Genomic DNA, 24,644 nt, shown 5'->3' with positions numbered 1-24,644 from the left:
ACAAAAAAACATAATCCAAGCGTACCATTTTTTTGTGGGGAGCTGAAAAGTATGTATAGCCATCTAAGTGCTTAAAATGATGAAACAAAGATCGGTCATTGAATGTTCCTGAACCAGCGCTTCTAACGCCCTAAATACTCTGGGCTTCTTGCCCACATATTTTTGGCCTCCTATAAGATTAAAGTCAGCCGAAAGGTTAATATTAAAATCGCCACAAAGGCGGATGGGGCCATAAAGCTAATTCTACATTTAAATAGTGTAGGACTGCAGGGTCATCCACATTTGAACTATATACAGTGCAAATAGTCAATGATCTACCATTAATCAAAAGCTCGGAGATAACCCACCGCCCCCCATTATCTTGACTGGTTCTAACACAGGATCCCGTCCCCCGCCTTACTTAATTTGCCACCCCTCTTATCATTGAGGACTGTCGGGAACACCCTATTAGGTCAAATCCAGGGATTTTTAAATAATCTCGGTTGTTCCAGGGCACATGGGTTTCCTGCAAGCATAATACCTCTAGATGTAAAGCCTGAACAACACTTGAGAATAAGGCTCTCTTCTTCCCATTATTAAGACCACAAACACTTCCACGGGGGCAAGATGACGGCCTGCACTCTGGCCGGGTGAGCTGGTACTAGCACTGTCTCCCTCCTCAATGACCTGCTAACTCTTATTTCTTACAGTGCGGGGTAAAACGCTAATACGGACTATATAATACCACGGAAGGGAGATGCTCTGGCGGTTTTGCGATTATCGCCGTAACTTACTGCACCGGATCTTTTTAGCACGACTCTTACCGGTAGACGGCCTGCTGCTTGTACACCGCTGCGTCCAGTGCTTCCAGCGATATCAGTGTTGCTTTTGCCGTAGTGGCACTGCGATGCCTCCGAAAAGCGATGCCTCCGAAAAGCCAAACAAAGAACCTGTCCCGGGCCGCAGCGAAAGCCGCAACCTTGACCTTGGCATCGGCGTCCTCGGCAGCTCAAAAGTCACCGCCGTCAGCAGAGATCCCGAAAAAGAGCCAGCCAGACAACACGGCTGGCAAAGTATCTAAGCCAGCTTCGGTTCCGGTGCCTGCAATGTTTAAACCTCGGGCGAGTGTAACCAACAAATGTTTGCAGAGCCCTGCTGTTGGGGACCCTCTTGCCTTCTTCCCGCTCCTCACACGGCTATTACAGTCTCTACCACCGGTAAGGCAAACGCGGCTTCTACAACAGCTTCTTTTGCAGCTTAGCCTAAGAGTATCGATTGGGGCACTTTTACAAGCTCAATGGTACAATCGGAGGTGGGGCTGCCCGTTGAGTATGCCGGGGATTGTTCAATCCATAGAATTTTCTTTGCATCCGGGCGTACAATCTAGTGGAATGCTGGGAGATGTAGTCTCCTTAGACTTACCGCTCAGTACACAATCAGCAGCAGTCCATCCCCTTTCTACAGATCTATTGCATGTTTCTTTACCTTCTGCTTTGTTAAACACGGATGGTGACATTGATGGAGATAATTTTTATTCGTTATCTGATCACATGGGTTCTTCTGTGGATGATGATGGGTTAGATAAGGATCGGTCTGAAGACGATGGTAGTGAGGTGGGCGATTGGCGAACTAACGATGCTTTGAACCCTATTGATATCCTGAATGGCCCTCCTACAGTTCGTAAGGTGCCCCAAGATGCTGGTACGAATAATGGCTCCCTAGCCTGGGATTATTCATTCTCTGCACAGTCTGGACTGCAAGGCAAATTTAAAGACTCAGCTGCCAATGATCTTGACCCTAAGACAGGCTCCCCTACTGGCGGAATGACACTGGCAATAATATATCAAACAATAATGGCACACCGCGAGGAGACCCGACAGGAAAGTGCCCGTGCACAGAGGCATGCCGTAGGGTTCAAAATTCATTGCGAAGAGTAATTAAGACTTGAACAGATATTGCATCTAGGGTCGCTGAAGCTGAGACCTGGATCTCTACTTTGGAAGATGATTTAGTGACTCAAAAAACCACTATAGATGCAATTCAATCTCAGCGGGAGTATATTCAATGGAAGCTTGTGGACATGGAAAATCGGGCCCGAAGAAATAATTTAAGAATTCTGGGGGCTCCTGAGGGCATGGAGGGATCGGATACCTGGCAGTTTGTGGCAGATTTATTCACTGAAGCATTCCCAGAGGTCAAGGAATGGAACTGGCAGTTGGAAATCCAACGTGCCCATCGCTTTCCCTTTAAGCCTAGACATCGTCCGGGCCAAATAGTTAATAGACCCCGTGGTATCTTAATATGTCTGCATAATTTTTTAGCCAGAGAAAGGATTTATGATCTAGCCAGACCTGATAGGCAAGGGTCGGGGAAGGGTTGTCAGAAGGGCGCATTCAGAAAAAAATAAGCTTGAAAAGTTTAAAAGTTCTTATTATGGTATTGTTTTCATTATTACAGTCATTGCTTTGATTTTTAAAAGACTAAATGGCGTTGGGTAAAATTCGTATAGTATCATGGAATACAATTACAATATCAACAACTTCTAAAACAAAAAACTCCAGAGTATCTCAAATCGCCAAAATGTATTGTTGTGAAGCACATTCATTACAGAACTATTCTAATCCATAATGTGAATGGTCCAATCCAAAGTAAATCTGATATTCAAACTGCCCTAGCGCATATTCATAAACCGACCACCTCAGTATACGGTGTCATCTTTGAATAGAATGAATTAGTTAACACTACTAAGAAGATAAATATTGAGGGGTATGTGGATAGACTACTATATGTAAACTAAACATTTCTGAAGTATCTAATGGCCCAATAGCCAGAAACAACTTTTCTTCCACAATAGATAAATTCATATCTGGCCCCTTCAGGTCATTAGAAGGAAAGGAGACAACTGTCACTTTACCATCCACGAGCTCATTACGGTGTGCATACATGAAGAATCATCGACTGCCTTGTGACAACCAGATCTTTAGTGTTTGAGGATAACTGCCTGCTTCTAGTAGTGTACATCAAAATTACCCAATAAAGCAGCCTTAATAATTTCATTTTTAATTAGAGGAAATGCATTTTGGCAAGCCTCATTCCACTTAAACAGTACGTCCATTTTCACCAAAGCATACGCTTCTACAATACCATAAACATTTCTGCAAAATCTGAGTAACACCGCTATAAACAATTTTAGCTAACCTCTTCATGCAGAAGTTGATAAGGCAAGATCATGTTTCGGTTTTAGAAACATAATACAGAGTACAGCATCAAATCAGTTTAACAACCGACCCTGTTGTCAGTTGGTTTTAATAAAAACAGCACATATACAATGAAGCTTAAGACAGTGCAAATGCAGACGACAAGAAAAATCTTGGTTGTGTTGACACGAATATCGGCCCAAGAGACATGCAGTGTTTACCGACCGCAGTCGAAAAGTTGGAGCAAGGTTGGTCCAGCTTTTTGGCTTCCCTATAAGGTGGAGCAATAGGGAATGCACCTTTGGACGTGGAGGATTGGACCACCAAGCTCTCAGGGGTGGGGTGTTGGGAGAGGAAAGTGGGGTCACCCGGGGCAGGGCGGTGGCGTCAGACTATCATCCTGTCCACAGGAGCCCCTGTGTTGGGCCTGGACCAAGTGGCCAAAAGGATGTCTGTGAGGGCTTCATTAAATGGCAGCAGGGGCTCCGAAGAGCTCGCTGCTGGTTGAAGGATCTCTGTCAGGAGGTTAGTCCTGCCTGCCACCGTAGTTAGTTCGAGGTGGAGAGCCTCAGCCACCCTACGCAACACCACACGTATGACGCTCCCTCCTCCGCAGCCACGGTAGGAGGAGACAACATGCCTAGGTCTGGGGAGGTATTCAGGCCACTGGCATCCCCCAGTTCCTCTCTCCAGTCCGGATCGTAACCCAGCTGGTCTGTTAAAGGGTCACCAGACCCCTCCCAGTCTTCATCACCCTCCTCTTGCTGCTAATCTAGGTGAAAATGGCCAGGGTGGAGCACAAAAGTACCCAACGACGCCAGATCCGGCGTTGGTCGACGCCGGTCCGGCTCAGTGTCCACATCGGGGCGGAAGCCGGGGTCCAGCCAGGTCCTGCTGCAGACAAGTTGCTGATGGAATTGGCACCGATGGAGGTGTAACAAGGACGACCGGCGCCGATCCGGATCCAGGCCTGGATCCAAGGGGGCCCTGCGGTGCCGAAGCCGCCGGCGAAGGCTTAGGGCCCCCAGCCAAGTCTGGCTGCCCAAAGATGGCGTGCATCGCTTCGTAAAATTGACGAAGCTGGGCAGGGGTCGCTCCTGGTCCCGGGAAGGCAGGAGTCGACCCTGAAAGCTCCACACGCAGTGCCGCAGGAGTGGCACCACCCGCACCCTTTGTCGCGTCAGACGACAGACTAGGGGAAGTCTAAGAGCGACGATGCTTCTTCGACTTCTTGTGCTTTGACTTACCTGGCCCAGAGTGCGAAGACTTAGAAGAGGAGTGGTGATGGCTCCACGGTCTGTCCCTCGACCTCCCACGCGACTGGAACCCTGAGTGACGCGGAGCCAACTGGCGGGCCTTGAGGAGTTTTCGGGACCGCTCCCGCAAAGACTTTGGGGCCATTATTCGGAAGTCGGCGCACGACTTGGGGTCATGGTTGCACTCCAGGCAGTAGAGGCACACGCGGTGCGGATCGGTCACAGACATCAGCTGGGTACAAGAACCGCATGCCTTGAAGCTGGGCATCCCTCTTGCACCAGAAGTCGGTTAAGACTCCAAAACTAAGTTGCCAAAAGTCGCAAAAAAGTCAGTCAAAAAGTGACTGGGGGTACCGCTCCCCCCAAATCTGCGCTTGCTGGCGCGAAAAAGAAAAAAAAAGGACAGCGCGCAAGGGCGGCGTCTATGTAGCTTCCGCAACGTCATCTTGGTGACCATGACGTCAACGACGGACACGGAGTGGACAGACTCAACCTTCCGTCGCGCAGGGATACTGCTGACGAAAAACTTTCCAGATCCAGTCTGAGGCTTGGGTGTACTTCTAAGGTAAGAAATCTAGAACCAACTATTTCTTTTAGATAATATTGAGCAAAGAGACCGCTTGAAGTGAACACTTCATGATGAAGCTTGTTTAGCCCTTTCAACAGTAAGCAGGGACCGTAGGAAACTAGTTTGTCTTGAATTTGGATGAAGCACGAATCACTAAACATTGCCATCTGATGTGCATGAGAAGGAGCAGGTTTAGGCTTTGAGGGTACACGTAAGCTAGCATTAACAAAAACGATGTTACCTAGGCTTCTGCTCAAGGTTAGACTGATGTATAATATAGCTGAAATATGTAAAATATTGGATAAATTATTCGTTGAACTCCAAAATCACAGAAAATATGGAATTGCCAACTTAAAACTACTGTACTTTCCTCCAGATGTGCCTTCAGCGTTTCTATAACTTTCTAATTAGCCAACATGAACTATTAACTGACTTGACATTTAACTAATCAACAAAATAATAATTGTTAACAAATCAATAGAAATTCCAGAACTCTATTACAGAACCTTACTAATAGTAGAGAGCGCTGTACAAATGAAGCTAACTTAACATATGTATGGGGGGGGGGGGGGCGCTAGAGGGCGCCAAGCAAGATGGCCGCACTTGCGTGAGGCTCTTGCTGTTCGGGGGACAATCCTTTTAATATCCTTGCAATCCTGGCACACAAAACTCTAAATGCAGCCCTGACGCCACTGACACTGCAGGGAGGCGATTATTGCCCACAAAGAAGACTTTTGTACCTGGGAATCCGGACGCTGGCCGACTGACCTGTGAGACCGCGTTTCCCGTAATGGCGGCAGGAAGAGCTGCTCGAACCAGCGTTGGGAGCGCCGCTGAGACCTGCCGGAGCTGGGCACTTGCTGGGGTGCCACCGCTGTGAGGAGGGGCTGCTCTGAGGCCTCCCCCTTTATGGCTGCCGCTTCTGGCCGGTCTCGAGGACGTCCCGGGCCTGGCATTACGCGATCCTGCGAGTCGCTGCGGCGAGAACTGCCTGGGGGCTGGGCCGGGCTGGCAGCGGGACGGTGAGTTTCCGCTGGCGGCGGAGTGGTGACGGCGTCCCTCCTGTGGGCTTGGGGTGAGCGCCCCCTCCTGTGACCTCCTATGCTGCGAGATAGCTGCTGGAGCGCTCCGTGCCTGGCCTCCTGCGAGCGGCTGAGGGGGAGAGCGCCCGGAGGCTGAGTCGGACCGGCAGCAGGATCGGAGGCCTCTGCAGGTGGTGGAGCAGCGACGCTGTCCTTCCCTTGGGCTAAGTGCCCCTTTATGTGACTACTGACGCCGCGGGACAGCCATCGAAGTGCCAGGCCCTCCCCGGGTCCCACATGAGCGGGAGCAGACTCGGCCGCCTGGGGCTCCTCCGCGGCGCCATCTGGCGTCGTGGGCCGGAGTGGTGGTGAGGTAGCACTGAGCGGTGGGATATCTGGGCCTCAATAGGGGACTGAGATTGCCTTAGTCCCCCGGACTAAAGCGGTTGGAGCAGCCTTCGGACCGATCCGAGGAAAATATCGCAGCCTTGGCTCCTGCCGCGGCGCTGGGGGCACTGAGGGAGGTGCCGAAGGCCCAAACATTGTGGGACATACGCCCCGGATCCCCGGGAGGCTCTACACTCTGCTTTCGACAGTGCTGTTGCTGGATCACAGCCCCTGCCCACGCTGCTCCCGCCCTGCTCACCGGGCCAGACGGAGAGCGGGGAGTGCGGACGCATCTGATATTCTGCACGTTCTACCGGCCCTTACTGTTTCCTAGGCTTTGGTCCTGGGGGTTGAGTGTGGGACAGAGGGCTGGTCTGGCCTGCAACTTTTGGATTGCTTGCCCTGCTACAACTCGCTGTGATCTGTGCTTCCGGGGATTGTTTATACCCAGGGCGCTGTCGGCTGAGCCCCCACAGTGGATGGTGTACTGCTTGGCGCCGGAGAGACCCCATAACTTCACCTTGTTATAAAGGCGGCTGAAAAGCATCTGTGCTCCTGTCGACTTTGCACACGCTATACTTGTATATATAACTGAAGCTCCTCCAGTCGAACCCCCCAGAACCTCTCCGAATTGTGTGACCCCTAGTCCAATCGCCATGGGGGAAGCCAGACGGTAAGCAATCGAAGCTTACCTTCGACACCCGGAAAACACCCCGTGCGCAGTCAGAACCGGATGGCGACTGTTAAGGCTCCTGCCCTGTCAACTTCTGACCTGAAAGAGCTGCTGTTGGTGATTCAGTCAAGTCTGACATCTATAGGATCAAAAATGGATTTCATGACGGCCAGAACGGATGGCCTCACACATAGGGTGGACAAACACGACGACCGTTAAAATGAAGCAGAAAGAAGAGTATCAGACCTGGAAGACACGTGCACTGCCACCATCAGTCGCACCTCGGAGATGGACAAAGTGTTGAGAGTGATCGCCACTAAGAATGAGGAGTTGGAATCGCGCTCACAGAGGAACAACCTCCGAATTCTTGGTGTGCCTATCGGTCCTTGTGGTAGAAAGAGCACATCAGTCGCTGGCGAGGTATCATGTTATGGTCCGAATACGGATAACCCGGAGTTTTTTCGGGTATTATGGGGGAAAATACAGGACGTGGGCACCACACATAATATGGTGAGAGGACTTTAATATAACAATCAACCCACACTTGGATAGATCGCACCCGCAACCACATCGTTACACAGCCGCGCAACTAGCCTTAAACACAGTTGATGAACACGCCCTCACGGATCCCTGGAGGACTCACAACCCACTGTCTCGCCAGGGTTCCTGCTATTCCTCGGCCCATGCTTCCTGGTCGCGCATTGATTACTGGCTTGTAGATAGGGGATTGGCAATCTGGGCTTCAAACACATCTTACCTGCCCTGCACATACTCCGACCACTCTCCTGTGTTGTTAACTCTCACCCCACCACCATAGGAGTCTCCATATCTTTGATGGCACCTTTACCCACAGTCGCTCCTGGACCCTGTATTTAAAGCTGAACTCGAACAAGAAATATCGGATTTCTTTACCCGGAATACCGGCTCTGTCCCCCATTACACTACTCTTTGGGAGGCTTTCAAAGTGACCATCCGAGGTATCTGTCTAGCGAAGAGTGGAGGGGTATTGAAAGACATTCATAATAGGCTCCGCAAGTTAGAATTAGATATCAGGAGTACCGAATTGGCCATTCAAAACGCACCTTCTTCGTCACTACAAGCACATCTGCTTACATTGCTTACTGATTACCACGACACTGCTGAGCGGGAATGCACATTTAGAGGTAAATACCACAGGGCTCGTTGTTACGGGGAGGGAGAGCGCCCAGGACGGGCATTGGCCTCCTCCATCAGACCTCCACGCTTCACTAATATTGTTTCAGAAATTACCGACGAGGACGGTTTAACGCATAGGAATCCCTCAGACACACTTTGTGTGTTTAAACGGTTTTATAAAACATTATATTCTACGCATCGTCTGGCCCCGGTAGATTTCGATTCATTGTTTGAGGATACTGCCATAGCTTGCTTGGGCAATGGCCAGAGGGAGTATCTCTTAGCGCACCACGAGGATGAGGAGATAATCTCTGCTATTATGCAATTACAATCAGGTAAAGCCCCATGGCCAGACGGCCTACCGGCCGAGTTTTATAAACTATATCATCACTTCATTATCCCGATATTGAGGCATGTATTCGAGGAGGCCCAAGAAACCGGTATCTTGCCCCGATCAATGCGCGAGGCACTTATAATATCTCTGCCCAAACCAGGTAAACCGTCCACGCAATTAGACTCTTATAGGCCCTTATCTCTCAATGTCGATGCTAAAATCCTGGCCAAATTAGTCGCTAACCGTTTAAGCCCTCTTATGCCGGTGTTGGTTCTCCCGGACCAATCGGGGTTTGTCCCGACTAGGAGCACGGCCCATAACCTGCGCACTCTGTTCACACTACTTCATGACATAGATCCTGGGGAAGACGTGGCTGCCATATTTGATACCACAAAGGCATTTGACTCCCTGGAGTGGGACTACCTTTCATATGTATTGGTGTGCATTGGGCTTTTCTTCCCCATTTCTTGCCTGGATCAATTTGCTATATACAGGGCTTCGAGCCACCGTAACGGTTAATGGGATGCAATCTTCCTCCTTTTCACTGGCGAGGGGCACCAGAAAAGGATGCCCGCTTTCCCCTCTTATTTGCCCTGGCTATTGAACCCCTCACCGCAAAAATACGGCAACATTACCGTGATTACGCGATCATTTACCCAGAAAGGCAGATCCTTATTTCATTATACGCAGATGATATCACACTATATCTGCGTCAGCCGGCAATAAGCCTGAATCCCATATTGCGGCTATTCATTTTATTTGCGCAGTTATCAGGTGTCCACATTAATTGGAGTAAGTCCCAAATCTATCCCTTTACTGTTTCCACCGCTAAATTTCAGGCAGACTTTTCCCTCAAGTGGTGTGACAACACCATCACATATTTGGGGATAATTATCGCTCGCACTCGCGAGGAACTCATGCAGGACAACTACGGGCATGCGTTAGACTATCACTGACAAAATTACTGGCTGGATTGCATTGCCCTTGTCAATGGCCGGTAGAGCAGCATTAATCAAAATGGTTGTCTTACCCAAACTTTTCTTTCTACCTATTTGTAAATATCCCAAATGCCCCCAGCCGTCATCTTTTTCGGCGATTAGGACTCAACTAATTGGACTTATATGGTGGTGGGGGGGGGGGGAAGCAAGCCCGGTTAAAATGGGATGTCCTCACACGCCCCTTCTGCGCAGGTTGTTTTTCTGTACCAGACGTTGAGCTGTACTTTAGTTGTGCACATGCACATTGTGCTGCATACTGGATGAACCCCCCCACCCCTTTTATGCCCCATTTGGCAATAGAAGATGGCTATATGACCCCCATGCCAAGCACGGCGTATCTTAGTGTTCCCGAGATTCCACGATACCCTGCGACCACTACCGTTCAGTCTACTGTTAACGCCTGGCATGACCTCGCCAAGGCAACTCGCTGCACATCACTATATTCCCCGCTCTTGCCCCTATCGGGAAGACAGGATATCCCAGTCACGCAGGAAGGCGGATGCCGCCGGCTCCTCCGTAAACTTTCTATTCACACCTGGGGACACCTTTACACAAAGGGGAAATTTAGCACCAGCGCAGAATTCTTCAAAGATAGCAATCCCACTCCACTGGAACGCTTGGATTACGTTAGACTCCGTCAAGATGTGAAAGCCGTCACACCCACGTTCCCTCTCGAACCTCAGATCATGCTTCCCCTGCATGTTTTATTGCAGCAGGATGCCCCTGCCTACGTGCTTTCGCTACTTTACCGTACAGTACAGACTAATGGGGATTATGATCCTCCTTTGGCCCGCACCAGATGGGAGGAGGAACTGGGTCACTCCCTCACTGAGGACCAATGGGCATACTGCTGTAAGCAGACTGGTGAGATCTCCGCCAGCAGTAGGTTTAGAATAATACATTACAAATATGTCCATCGATTATATTATACACCAGCGCAAATGTTTCGTTTGAAGATTCGAGATAATGATCGCTGTGAAAGATGCGGAAGGGGAGGTGCGGACTTTAAACATTTAGCCTGGGACTGTTCGCCTATACAGAGCTACTGGGCAGAGGTAATTGCCGCACTGGATCTAATGACAGGCCTGCATATTCCTAAAGATCCCCTCACAGCACTGTTGGGATACACTGCCCCTCTTGCTGCCAAAATGCGTAAATACACCTCCCTTGCGCTGCTCCTCGCTAAAAGCAGAATTGCCTGCAAATGGGGTAGGGGGTAGAGCTCCGAAAGGACTGAATCTAGGTTCTTGTTTACTGTCAAGAGCAACTCCAAACCTATGCAGATCTTCAACCCCCCTCATCACGTCCAACTGATATATGGGGCCCCTTGAAAACCTACTTATTGAAACACACCATTGATACGGACGCGGAAGCCACACGTTGAGTGATTAATGCCCTTTTGCAGAATGTCTTGCTCGAGCCTACACATACCACACACTGAAAGACAAGAGACAAACGTGACGGTACTCCCGAACTTTTTGGTTGGGAAGCCTCGTCACCTCAGCCACACCCTTTTAGCGCACAGTGCTTTAGCGGAACCGTTTCCTGCTTATGGTCCTGTTGACCGATAATGTACATTGCTAAATGCTTACAAAGATGTCACTGTCTATACAGTTCAAAATTCCCGCCAACGCGGCTGGCCCGGACGGGTTGTAGGCGGCTTGCTGTGTAACCCCCTTCCCCCTCCTGTGATGCAGTGTTATGTGCACATTTTAAATGTCGCATTGCCGGCCCGATGGTGGTTGTAGGTAGTATGCTGAGCTGTACATTTCATTTTTTGAGATACACAATAAAGGTTTTCAAAATGGAAAAAAAAAAAGCTTAAGATATGTATATGGTACTACATGGGGCACATGACATTAGTTTTATTACGTCAGTTTGATACATGCACGCAGTGCCATTGTTAATAATCCAGGTTTACCAACCACATCACAATTCGGATAAGTGGCTTGATTAGCTGAACTACACTGGAAACTGCACCACTGAGTGCAAAACCGTACTAGACTGTGGCTCATGCAGGATACATTCCTATGTATCATTTAGGGGTTATAGGCATGTTGCATAGCTTCATGGTTTTATGATATTGCCATGAAAGACTGAACGGAAAATGGCTGATGGAATCAAGCTATACTTGTTGAGGCTCCGAGCCAAACACAACATTCATAAGATCTCTACCATTCGGGTCTTAAGCTGTGTCATATGAGCTGTAATCAAGACAGACAATACAGCAATAATAACAACTAAAACTATTAAACAAAAGGAAAAAATGACACAGAACACGGTGTTAAAGAATAATTCACGTATGAACAGTAAACACTGGGGGGTGAGGAATAACTCATGCTCCCACCTACACATGCTGCAGGAGTGCCTCAAGACTCATTGATGTTGCACATATTTAATCACTTAGTGAACTGTTAAGCCCAATAAAAGCAGTATTTATAATTACACTGATGCTACACAGATAGTATTACATGTCTCAAGGGAGCTTGAGAAATATCGGAGATTAGTAGAGGGGACATTTCAAAAAGATCAGAGAATGGTTTAGCGTTAATGAAGCCAACACTGAATTTCTAATTAAATACAGAAGAGCTATGTATTTGCCAGGTACTCAAAAGGAGGTTACATTGATGTAGTATCACAATATTAAGTAAAAATACTGGGGGCAGGGTCTATTAAAACACCTGAGTGCCAATATGTGTAGCGAGACGAAAGCTTTTACCTGAAACTACTCTTAAGAGTGCCCGATTTCAAAGGGGCAGAAGGTCAAATTGCGAGATAACATTTCAAGTTAGCATAAATATTTTCTATCTGTGTTAAGAGGGACGAATTCCATTCCTGTGTTATCTAGGCAATTAAAATATTGCTAGGATATCTCATGCCACACCTGCTTTGGAAAGCACTCAGTAGTTATCAGTGCAAGCCACAGTAAGACATAAGGTTCTCACATGCTACATAAGTAACTGCTTGCTTTAGCCCCAAGTACTAACAAGCAGACACAAATCTACTGCCAAGGAGCCAGCTCATGTTAAGTCTAGGAACTTTCTGATGTTACCTATAAAAAAAGAGCGAGCCAGAGGTGGCAGACATCCTACTGCTGCTCAGGCAAGACCCTTGTGGAATAAGATGTCGAAACAATTTAGACTTGATAACCAACTAATTCCATTTAGTAAATAGGTTGAAGAAAAAAAGCTTTTCCATTTAAAATGTGGTATGTTGCTTCTTCCCTCTTATCCATAAATGTGTGGATGCAGATTATGACCATCACACAATAGAAATGGCCAAATAAATTAGACTAAAAACACAATAAGCAATTCAAGATACAGTCTCTTCGAAATGGGAAAATTACAAATGAAAAACAGCTTTAAAAACTTCAATAGAGTGGAGACCGCGTATTGAAAAAAAAGCCAAACATACTTTATGCAGTGTTTGCTAAATATTAGCAAACAATACAGAAGGTGAAACTAAAGAGTGCCAGGTACTTACTCTCCACTACAGCAGGAATGGCTCTGTAATGTTGAAACTGGTAGAAAGACTTCTCCAGCATGTATTCAGGATTAATTTCCTCTACGCGCAACAAGTTGAGTACCATGTTGTAAGTTAAGTGAAAAGCACTGTTCAATGGATCAGCAGAACCCTAAAAAGAACAAAAAATATTAAAATACTAGTTACATTAAAAAGTGCTTTAAAAAGTGCACTTGTCACTTTACTTGAAGAGAATACCCCAAAATCACCTATATTTTCGACTTGGAAAGTTTGACAATCTTAGCGACGTTCAATACCAAATTAGATGAACAAGCTACTGACCTTCAGTAACGCTTTATCGGGTAGAGGCTTGATTTAGCCGCAGATTTCTTACCTTAGAATATTACCAAAGTGTCAGACTGGATCTGGACATTTCTGAGCAGTACCCCTCCACACCAGTAGGTGGCGTCGTCTGGCTCAACATCAGCGCCGGATGTGACGTGTGCGGTGCCTATGTAGGCGCCACCCCAGCGTTCGGACGTCAGTTTCTTTTAGGGACTTTCCACGTCAGAGTCACAAAGAATGCTGACAGACTGGTGTACATTACTAAGGCCTTCAGAAGGGAGACCCTATTGAATTAGCTTGCAGATTGGGGATGATCAGTACGGAATATGAAGCTAGATACAGTTACTCATAGAGAAGGCATTACAAAAGCAAACAGCTTGTCATCTGATAGAGACTTCTAGCCACAGATTCCTTACCTTAGAATAGCATAAGCAATAGCAACCCGACGTGAGTTTGCAAACATATTAGACCAAAAAGCCATGCAGGACCGAATGGCAAAATGCTTGTCACAATGGACCTCACCATCCAAGCAGTAGTGCTTGGTGAAAGAGTGAAAGGACGCCCATGTTGCTGCTTGAAAGATGTCCAAGGCAGGGACTCGGCGAGTTAACAGTGGCCGCAACCATGGCTCTGGTAGAATGAGCACACAAATCGGAGTCTGGTATAACGATGGGGCATGAACCGCCACGGGACATCAGCAACGTCACAAGCAAGAATACTGGAGTGGGCGTCGGGGAAGTTCATTGTCTCGTGGGCGGTGTTACTCCAGATCTAGCACTAGATCTAAGGGGCTCAACTGGTGCCAAGGGTGAACCTCTGGCAGAGAACTAGTACGGGTCCCTCCCCCCACCCGTACTAATGGGGCCTAAGGCACTCCAGAGGGGCCAAATACTAGGTGCATGGCCTAATAAAACTCCTCGAGTTGGAAAGGGGTCGATATGGCTCAGGAAACTCTGGTAGGTGCGGAGCCCTCCCAAGCAGCTGCTTCACCGTAGAGTGAGGCCTAGAGTACCGACTCCTGTGTCAGGTCCGAAGACTTGGACCGGCACGGAGAAGTCTAAGAGTACTTCAACTTCTTCGACTTTTTGTGTGCGACTTAACAGTTTCAATCTCGATCCTGGTCGTCTGTCGGGAGCAGCTTATCGTGTGTTCCAGGGACCTTCGCCATGACCGGGATTGAGAGCATTGCAGTCCCTTAAGCGAGGTGCTTAAGGGACTGTTCTTTTAGAGCCTTGGGGTTCACTGCGCAGCAATCCTCAAAGGTCATGGAGTCGCAGTCTCACTCCAATTACCAGAGACAAACCAGAGGAGGGTCCGTCACAGAGATCTGCCTGTGACAGGAGCCACATGGTTTTAAGCCTGTGGGCTTCTTGGGAGGCAAAAAAAGGCCTCAACAAAAAGTTGAGAAAAAAAGTCGGTCATAAAAAGACCGGAGTAAGAGGCGGGAGCTCTCTCTGGATCAGCGCCAACTGGCACGTCAGCGTGCTGGTGTGCCGCCTATATAGGACCATGCAGGTCACATTTGACGCAAATGATACAAAAGGACGCCACATACCGGCGTGCGTGGGTACTGCTCAAAACTTTCCAGACTCGGTCTGATGGTTGGGGAATATTCAAAGGTAAGGAATCTAGGGCTAGAGGTACACTCTTCAAAGAAGCTTGAAGTTACAATTTCACTGAAACGAGAACATTATCAAAATGATTGTACATTTCTGTGAGGCATTTGAGCCACCTTTAATAAAATAAAGTGACCCAAAATCCAACTTGTTTCAAAGACTACAAGCAAGAAAGTGCACTGGTCAGCTGAGCAGCACTTCACAGCTCCCCGGTCTCTGCAGCTTCAGCCTCCCTAATCTTCGTACAGTAGATGTTTGCACAGACCTCAGTCCTTGGATGAACAGGCAAGTTCCCTTCAAACTTAAGTCCACACCATTTGTTATTTTTGCACCAGTAGCAGTGCAACAGACCATGGCCCTCATCTATTATAGGGAGACCACTAGATTTTGTCCGTCTTCACTTTCCACCACACAGGTGTGCACAGTTCATGGAGTAAAAAGGTAAACCTTGATATGGTGGTGGGCCCATTTATATCCATCTTTTTGAATAGTCAGCTTTTGCAAACATCAAATTAAGTTCAAAGTTTGCACCAAACCTTTAGGGGGAACAAATCACAATGCACTCTTTTGTGGGCGTAGGTGCAGGGTAACAATCTAGCGGTAACACTACCACCATTTTATGTATTACAGATACACACTTAAAAACTCTCAGCAAAGGGCACAGTATAAAGGGAAGGCATAGTGAACTTCAGTCTTAACGGTTGGTATGTCCCCGGTCTAGTTTTCATGACACAGTTTGTCAAATTCTCCGCCCTGGTCCCACCTCGATTTGCAGGAACTGGTTACATTTTTGAAACAGATGGTTGTCTCTGCACTGGACTTTACAAAAAATTCTAGTGGCAAGGGTGAATCTAAAGATAAGCGCAGGAGGTCACGTAGGGATAGGTAATGTGGGCTGCCGTTAACTTTGTAAAACACCCGACAACTTTAGTGGCTACATCAGGGGTCTCCAACGAGTAGCTTGGGAGCTACTGGTAGCTCGCCAGTACCTTCAAAGTAGCTCTCTGAGGTGAAGTCAAGCCCAGTATCAATTTCAGTGTAGGTGCCTATTAAAGAAGGCAACACTGATCATCTCAAGACCCTAAGAGTGACAGCCAGCCAAACTTATCACAGTAACTCATACTAACACTCAAACACACACTGTGCTAGCTGATAGGACCTGCTACATGACAGTCTGTATCCAATCTCAATATAATTAAGCCACAAGGAGATTGACCATGTTGCAGTCCCTCCTTTATCAGTCACAACATGTGCATGAAGAGTGCACCATCAAAAAAGTATGGCAGCCGTAGCCTGAGCGGTAATCAGTGCTGACCCACCAAGGTGTGGGACTGCAGGAGTCAGAGTGAAAATGTGTCCGTTAGATGCATGACCAGCTCAAGACCTGAGGAGAACAGGGTATGATCCCGACCATAGAAAATTAAGAGATTCATGAACATTTATGTGTGTGCCCATAATAAACACTATTGCTTCCTGAAACTATGCCTGGTGCCAAGAACTGGCATAACTGTGTCCATTCCTGACATAATAGTGCCAATGGCATAACTATTGTCATCCTTGACTATTTTAGTATTTTTGGTCTAGTTGTGGTATGCTGGCAGCCATCATAGACCTACTCTGAGCATGTCTGGCGTATGTGTTGACGTTTCGACCCTGGTGCAATGAGGGTAAGTTATATCCTCTGCAGGCGGATCTTCCTCACTGTACCTCACCCTAGGTTGCCTCCCCTCCCCCCGTCCTGAGGAAGACCCACCTGCAGAGGATATAAACTACCCTCATTGCACCAGGGTTGAGACGTAGACACTCTCCCCCAGTGTGCCTGTACCTGATATCATCCCAGCCCTGCCTTTTCACAGATGAATGTTCTCTGTGCGTCATCAGAAAATCATGAAATGTTTATTTGTAAATCCATAAGGGACAGGCCTCCTTTATATCTGTCCTACCTCACAAGCACTTTTCTTTTTCACACTCCCCTTGGAGGAACCTCTTTCTCTATTTGGAGCAGCATTGAATATGGTGATCTGTTATAAAAGTAACTAAATAATAAACAGTCACTATTGCAGCGATATTTTGTGCGTTTGTGTCTTTTGAAGATATACTTGTTTGCATTGTAAAGAAAATGGTGGTACATTAATGAAACAATTCTACATGTACCGGATGCCCTTTGACTAATGAATGTTTTTTTTATAACTGAATTGTAGCTTTAACCCCTTCGACGCTCATGACGGAACGGTTCCGTCATGAGCGTCGGTTGAGCTGTGCTCATGACGGAACCGTTCCGTCATGACCACGCCCGCGCAGGTAACGGTCAGCACAGCGGGGGAATCCGCCCCGCATGGAAGGGGTTAAAGAAGTCTAGGACCATTGTTTCCTATACCAATGGTGAGCATCCATGGCATATGACTGTAATACCTGGGAATTCAAAGTAGTCTGTCCATATGAGGCATTTGTACATGGGAGTACACAATGATAATGGTAAGCTGATATTTTCAGACTGTGCATTTCTCAAAAACTGAAAACTGATATTTTAAAGGCCGTTTTAGTTTTCAAAAATAGGGTTTCTTCTGGAAAATTGAGTTTGTTTGCCCACAGTGGAAAGTAGTATTAGATAGAAAAATGTGCATTTTCAGAAACTAGTGAATGATAATTCAAGCTGAACTGGGGAGACTTACTGCTGTGCTTATGTCCTTTGTGCCACTGGGCATGTGAAGATTTGAATGTTACTTCATAAGTCAAGGGGAGGCATTTAATATTGCAGAACTTTTTCCCAGCATTTCTGCTGGTAACCGCACTTGGTATACTTGGGTGGTAACTACTGAAAAGCTTGCTTTGGGTGGTCATAGTGTAGTTACTATTTTACAGGTATAAAATTGTCTAGTAGCTCGGGAAGACTTTCCTTGAGCAGAATTAGCTCTCACTACAGAAAATGTTGGAGACCCCTGCTCTAGACACATCTTTTATTGTTTCCAGTTTTCCTGTTTATGAAGGAAAAATATTTCGATTTTCAAGTCAGTCTCGGACTTGTGCAGTAAACACATAGCACACCAAAAAGGGAGTAGGAGAAAGAGCTGGGGGAAAGGGGTAAGTGGTAGGAGGAGAGAGGGAGATGGTGGAAGGAAAGAGAGAGACACACACATACCAGATAAACTATCCAGACACACATTAGATGGACATTGCAAGTAACCGATAAATTCAGTGACCATGTAGAGGAACAAGCCTGAAGGCTGAGTGCCTTTATCAAGTCATGGTAAATCGAAGGTACCTTGTAGTGTTCTTTAAATGTACAGCAGAGGGCATTTTATTCCTTATAACACATGATTATTCTATCAACCATCCTATAAACTGCATACATCCTTGGTGACATGCTCTTTGCAAACAAAGTATAAAAGCAGAATCTGTACTGTCACATTAACCAGATCAACGAGCATTTGCAATGCAATAGGTCTCGCATTAGGAAAGTTTGAGCTTTTTGTACTGTAAATTGACAAATTTTTTATTTATGTGTTGGTATTGAAAATATTTAAATTACTAGCTTTCTCATGTACAATGTCAATAGTTTTAACTGTTGCAAATGTGACACCTATAGCATTTGTAATGCAATATGTGTTGTATTTACGTGACTTAGATGTATTGATATTATAAATAACAATGGCTTTTAATTTTTGCAAATAATTAATACTTAAATCAAAGTTAATGTAAATTATAATGGCAATCGTTTAAACTTTTGTTAATAACTCTTGTGAAGATTATGTTTAGTGTATTTAATTGCGCCTAAAATCCAAGAACTGAAGTTAAATATTATCATTTTTTTGTGCCATTTGTAATAAAGCCTAAAAATTGAGTGAACATATTAGAGCCAGTTGTTGTTGAATGGTTGTACAGATTGATACTGTGGTGGCGGTGAGTGATGTTGTGGTGGTGTCGAGTGATGTTGTGGTGGTGTCGAGTGATGTTGTGGTGGTGTCGAGTGATGCTGTGGCGTTAACTGATGCTGTGGTAGCGCATAGTGATGTAGTGGTGCCCTTGAGTGATGCTGTGGTGGTGCTAAGTGATGCTGTGGTGATGCGATAGATAGATAGAGTGCAATAGTCCGATAGATAAGATAGATAGATAAGATAGATAGATTGATAGATAGAGAGTGAGGGCGATAGATAGAGTGTAATTATGTAGAATATAATTATGTGGCACTGAGTGGTTTTGTGTGGAGTGTATGTTGATTTTAGTGGCGTGTAATTATGTGTCATTGAGTGTTATTTTGAATGTATATTGCATTGTTTGCATTGTAATAATTGGCACTGAGTGTTATTTGAGTGCATGTGGCATTGTGTAGTGTAATTATGTGATGTGTAATTATGTGGCGCTGAGTGGTATTTGAAGTGTATGTGGCATTGAGCACTGTGTAATTATGTGGTGTGTAACTATGTGGCACTGATTGGTTTTTGGAGTGTATGTTGCCTTGCCTTGTATTTCTATGGTTCCTTAAACCCTTAGAGGCAATTCTTTTATTTTAACTAAAAGGATGGTAGTTAACTGGTGTTTACGGCAGGATGGTCGTTGAATGGTGGCTACGGAGAAGATGTGTGCTGAAAGGCAAAGAGAACACAGGCGTGAAAGCGAGGATGAAAATGGAATGAGTGTGGCAGGATGTTAGTTAAATGGTGGTTACGGGGAAGCTGAGTGCTGAAAGGCAAAGAGAACACGGGCCAAAGCTGGAAGAAAACACGAGATGCGAGAGGCATGTGTGTGTGGCAAACACTGGTGGGGCTCAGAGCATTCTGTTGCTGCCTTGATGCCTGTGTGTGTGAGCAGTGGGGCTGTGTGTGTGAAGTGCCTAAAGTTGCAAGAAAACATATGGTTATTTAAATCCTTAGACGCAAAATTAATGGAGCTAATGTTATCGACCTTAGAAGGATGAAAAGGGAATGAGCGCGGCATATGTTAACTTTGTAAGCGCAGAAAGCGTGCAGGGCAAACTTATTATTTTGGTTGTTTGAGACTCAGATCTGGGCAAAGCTGCAAGAAAACACAGAGGGGGGAGGGCGGGCTGTGTGCTGAAAGGCTAAGAGAACACGGGCATGAAAGTGAAATCGATGGATGGCAATGCGTCCGTGAGACTAGCCCTGTGGTGGGGGAGGGACAGTTGTGAGAGGCGCCATGAGGAAACAATCTCTCGGCATGCAGTGGCGGGGGCGCGCATTCCAGGCAGGGGAGCAGACCATTTGAAGTATGATGCCGAGGCTGTGGCTACACGTGCACGCGCCAGTGGGCTGAAGTGCTTCCCCAAACGGATTGCATGGCGGCACGATGCACGTGATTGTGCGCGTGCTCGCCATGCAATCCACTTTTGGGAGCACTTTGAAATGCCCCTCTTACTAGAGTCTCGCATAGCGATTACGTGAACGGTCTTCTACTGCACCACCTTCACTTTCATCGCTCCGACATACCCTACCAAAAGTTGATAATCCACCCGGAACTCACAAGTGCGATAAAGGTAGAACAACATTCTTTTTGAGTCCGGTCAACGGAGTCTCGCATCTTCTTTAGAAGGATGAGGCAGAGCATATAAGGTAGGTAGAGCGAGGGATTGGCCAACATATAAGGGGGTAAACACTTTCAAGAGGATTGATGCCCTAGCTCGAAAAACCAGTTTGTTAGGGTAGAAAGTATAAAAAGAAAGGTATGGAGGATGTGCAGAGAACATCTGTAGCTCACTCACCTTCCAGGTAGATGTTATCGCCGTTTTGATGGTGAGTAGCCTGAGCAGGCACATGTGGAAAGGCTCAAAGGGAGGGCGCATTAGAATTTTAATAACTAGATTTAGGTACCACTGAGGCATAATAAAAGGCGCTGGTGGGAACACGTGTTGGAGACCTTTTCGAAACCTATGTACAGTAAGGAATTTAAAAAAGGGATGGCTGATCTGGCAACCGTAGCAATGCAGAAATAGTAGAAAGGTAACCTTTTAAAATGCCCAAGGTAGAGCCTTGCTGGGGCAAGGAAAGAATAAACAAGATAACCACGGAAAGGGGTGCAGATCGAGGGTTAACATGCTTTTCTGCACACCATGTCACAAACTTGCTCCAATGGCAGGCGTATAACGTCTTGGTGGAGGAACGCCTGGCTATCAGGCCAACACTGCAAACTTTGGGCAGAAGGTTGATAGCTGTCAACAGTTGCAGCCCCATCTCCATGCATGAAGGCAAAGCATTTTCAGGTTTGGGTGCAGGATCCTGCCTGGTTGCTGCAATAGAAGACCCTCCCGAAGAGGTTGCCTGATAGGAGAACCAATGCTCAGCTCAACAGCTCTAGATACCATACTCTCCATGCCCAATCCGGAACCATAAAGGAGGACTTGGGCCCAGTCATTCTTGTTCTTCTTGAGAACACTGAGCAGGAGTGGCATTGAAGGAAAGGTGTACAGGAGGCCAGAGCTCCACTCGAGACAAAAAAGGTCTCTGAGCGAGTGCAATCTTGGAAAGTCCAGCACACAACACTGCTGATCTAGCAAGTTCTCAGAGGCGGTTAACACATCTAACCAAAGTTCTCCCCACTGTTGAAAGAGAACTTGCTTCACCTATGGGTAAAGACACCATTCCTGATACTCTAGGCACCGATGGCTACGTTTATCCGCTCTGGCATCCAGAGAGCCCGCCATGTGTTGAACCACTTCGGAAATGCCCTGGTGTTCCAAGAAAAACGTCTTGACCAAGGCTCCACAACCCCGCACCGCCTGGTTTGTTGCAGTATCACATGGCAGTGGTGTTGCCCGTGAACACTTGTACTACGCTTCCCATGATTAAAGGAAGACGAGCATTCAATGGCAATCTAATCGCCCGAACTACAATAGATTGATGTGGAGTCCACATTCCACCCAAGACCAGAGTCCTCTGATCTCCACATCTCGAGATGGCCGCCCCAGTTAAGAAATTAGGAGTCTGTCACCACTATAGTCAGCTCTGGTTGGAGAGGGGTCTGCCACTGACCCTATTGCAGTTCATTAACCACCACTGCAGATCTTTTGCAGTTCCATCCGAGATCTGGACCATGTCCGAGAGATTACCCTGATGCTGCGCTCACTGGGAATTCAGCTCCCACTGCAGAGCCCGCATACGTCAGCGGGCCTGTGTTACAAGCAGGATGCAGGAGGCCATGAGGTCCAACAACCTCAGGGTCTTTCCCACCGGAATCTAGGATAGAGGCTGAAACATTGGTATCACAGCCTGAACACCCTAGACTCGCTGCTCAGGAGGATAAGCCCGAAAATGCACTAGGTCCAGAACGGCTCCAATGAAAGGGAGCGTTTGAGAGGGAATTCGGTGCAACTTCGGGATGTTGATAGTGAACTCCAGCGAGTGCAGAAGGTTTGCCGTAACCTGGAGGTGGGGGATGACTGCCTGGGGCGAGCCCAACTTTAACAGCCAAGCATTGAGGTAGGGAAAGAGTGGAACCCCTGACCTCTGCTGATGACCTGCAACCACTGACAACACTTTTGTGAACAACTGGGGGGCGCTGGTAAGGTTGAGGGAAAGCATGGCAAATTGGAAGTGCTCTTGGCCCACCTTGAACCGCAGGTGACATCTGTGGGCAGGCAGGACAGGGATGTGGAAATAAGTGTTCTGCAAGTTCAACGCTACCATTTAATCTCCAGGGTATAAATCAGACAGGACTTGTGCGAGGGCAAGCATCTTTAATTTCTCCTTTTTCCGGAAGAGTTTGAGAAGGGGCAGGTCTAAGAGAGGATGAAGGCCTCTGTCATATTGGGCAACCAAAAGTAGCAGGAATATCAACCAAAACCTACATCTGTTGCGGTCACCCTCGCTTTTGGCTCCTTTGGCCAAGAGAGCAAACACTTTCTGACGAAGCAAGATGAGGTGGCCATCAGTCAGCTTCTTGTAAGTGGGTGGCATGGGGGGGGGGGCGGTTGTTGGATCACAAAGGTGATTGAGTAGCCCCTTTGGGCAAGCTGTGAAACCCAACGGTCGGATCTTATTGACCTCCAGTAGTGCAGGTGATGGCATATTCTGCCCTCCAATGGATGCCTATGATGGTCGAAGGGAAAACAAAAAGGGTTTGGAGGCTGTAGCTGCTGTGGGGGTAGTTGACTTGCCTGACTTCTGGCTGCCTCTCCCACGTGGTCTATGGGAGCCACACCCTCAGCCACGAAAAGACTGCAAAACCTTCTGGCTGGTAGTGTAGAAATGCGGGGTGGAACCCTCTTCCTTGGTCACGAAAGTGGTGGCAGGCAGACTGGGGTAGACAAGGGGCCACTGAAAGGCTGTAAGACCTGGCTGAAGCCCCAATGTCCTTAAATCACTCTGGCGCGGAATCCGCCTTCTCACAGAACAGACAGGAGCCATAAAAGGGCATGTCAAAGAGCGAAGCTTGGACATCCCCCAAAAAGCCAGTGGTTCTCAGGCGGCATGGCACCTAAGGGCCGCTGACGAGGAAATCAATCTGCCCAGTGAGCTAGTCATGTCCAGCCCACATCTGATGGTGAACTTGGCTGCATCTCTCCCATCAGCAATTGCCCAAGTATGGCTTGGGTATCCTCCAGAGCCATGGGCAGTGCCTGCACAATCAAGTCCTAGATCGTATAGGAGTATTGGCCCAAGAGGCATGCAGTGTTCGCCAACTGCAGTGCCAGGCTAGTAGAAGAGAACATACTCTTCTCTGAGGTATCCAGCCATTTGGAATCCCTATCTGATAGAGTAGTAGGGAATGCACCAGGGCTCATTTTCAACCAAGCTCTCAGGGGTGAGGTCCTGTGTAAGGAAACTGAGGTACCCTGGTATGGGGAAATGGCAGCGGGCAATCACCCTATGCACAGGAACCCCCTGTGCAGGGCCTGGACGGAGACCCAAGAATGACGTCGGTAAGGGCTTCATTAAAAGGGACTAATGGTTATGTGGGGGCAACTCTAGGCTAATGCACCTCTGTCAAGACTGTCTCAACTGCCACTGAGGGCAGCATAAGGTCCAGGACATCAGCCGCTCTCTGCACCACCACAGCAAATGAGGTACCCTCCTTCATATTCATGGTGGGAGGAGAGACTAGGCCAGTGTCTGGGATGGTGTCCAGGCCACTGGCATTCGCCAGATCCTCAAACTAGGTCTCCTCAGCATCTTCTAATGTTTAATAGCCATATGGGTTCCCACTCATCACCCAAACCATGCTTGTCATAGCAATAAAACGCTGGCTCTGACATTGAGAGTTCCCCTGTCCGGCGCTGGAGCGGGCGTCAGACGGCGCTCATCCGGCTCTGTGTTGGAGTCTGGAATGATGATGGGGGTGGCATCACTGCTAGTTGTTGGTGGCGCCAGGGGGTGTTGGCCCTGGAGCAGGGGAAGGTAGAGGTCGCTCGACCGGTGCCGCTCTGGATCTGTAAATGGATCCCTGAGGCCCGGCTGGTGCCCAGGCCGAACCTGCCAACGGAAAATAAGTAGAGCAACCTTCCTGGGTCTGTGGGCCCTCTAGAGGGGTTGTGACTCCCAAATACGAGGTGCAAAGCCTCAAAGTTCTTTCAGTTTGGAGAGGGTTGCTTCGGCTCCTGGAAACTCAGGTAGGCGCAGAAAAGGCCCAGGAGCAAGCTCCACCACAGAGCTAAGCCTCGAATGCCAATGGCCCCATGACTCGTCCGCAGACTTGGGCGGCA

The 24,644-nt window shown here is 47.5% G+C and overlaps 1 protein-coding gene across 1 annotated transcript in view; it reads right to left on the bottom strand.

Moving 5' to 3' along the window:
• The window catches only part of MTREX (Mtr4 exosome RNA helicase), a 780,177-nt gene that overhangs the window by 346,633 nt on the left and 408,900 nt on the right, over positions 1-24,644 (bottom strand). Inside the window, exon 16 of the mRNA XM_085631304.1 lies at positions 13,053-13,203. Coding sequence (XP_085487430.1) covers positions 13,053-13,203 — 151 coding nt within the window. The remainder of the gene's footprint in view (positions 1-13,052; positions 13,204-24,644) is intronic.

This window comes from Triturus cristatus, chromosome 2_1 (assembly GCF_964204655.1).
Source record: "Triturus cristatus chromosome 2_1, aTriCri1.1, whole genome shotgun sequence".
Taxonomy (NCBI): Eukaryota; Metazoa; Chordata; class Amphibia; order Caudata; family Salamandridae; genus Triturus; species Triturus cristatus.
Note: the sequence above shows the minus strand (reverse complement) of the source record. Positions and strands in the feature narration are given on the sequence as shown.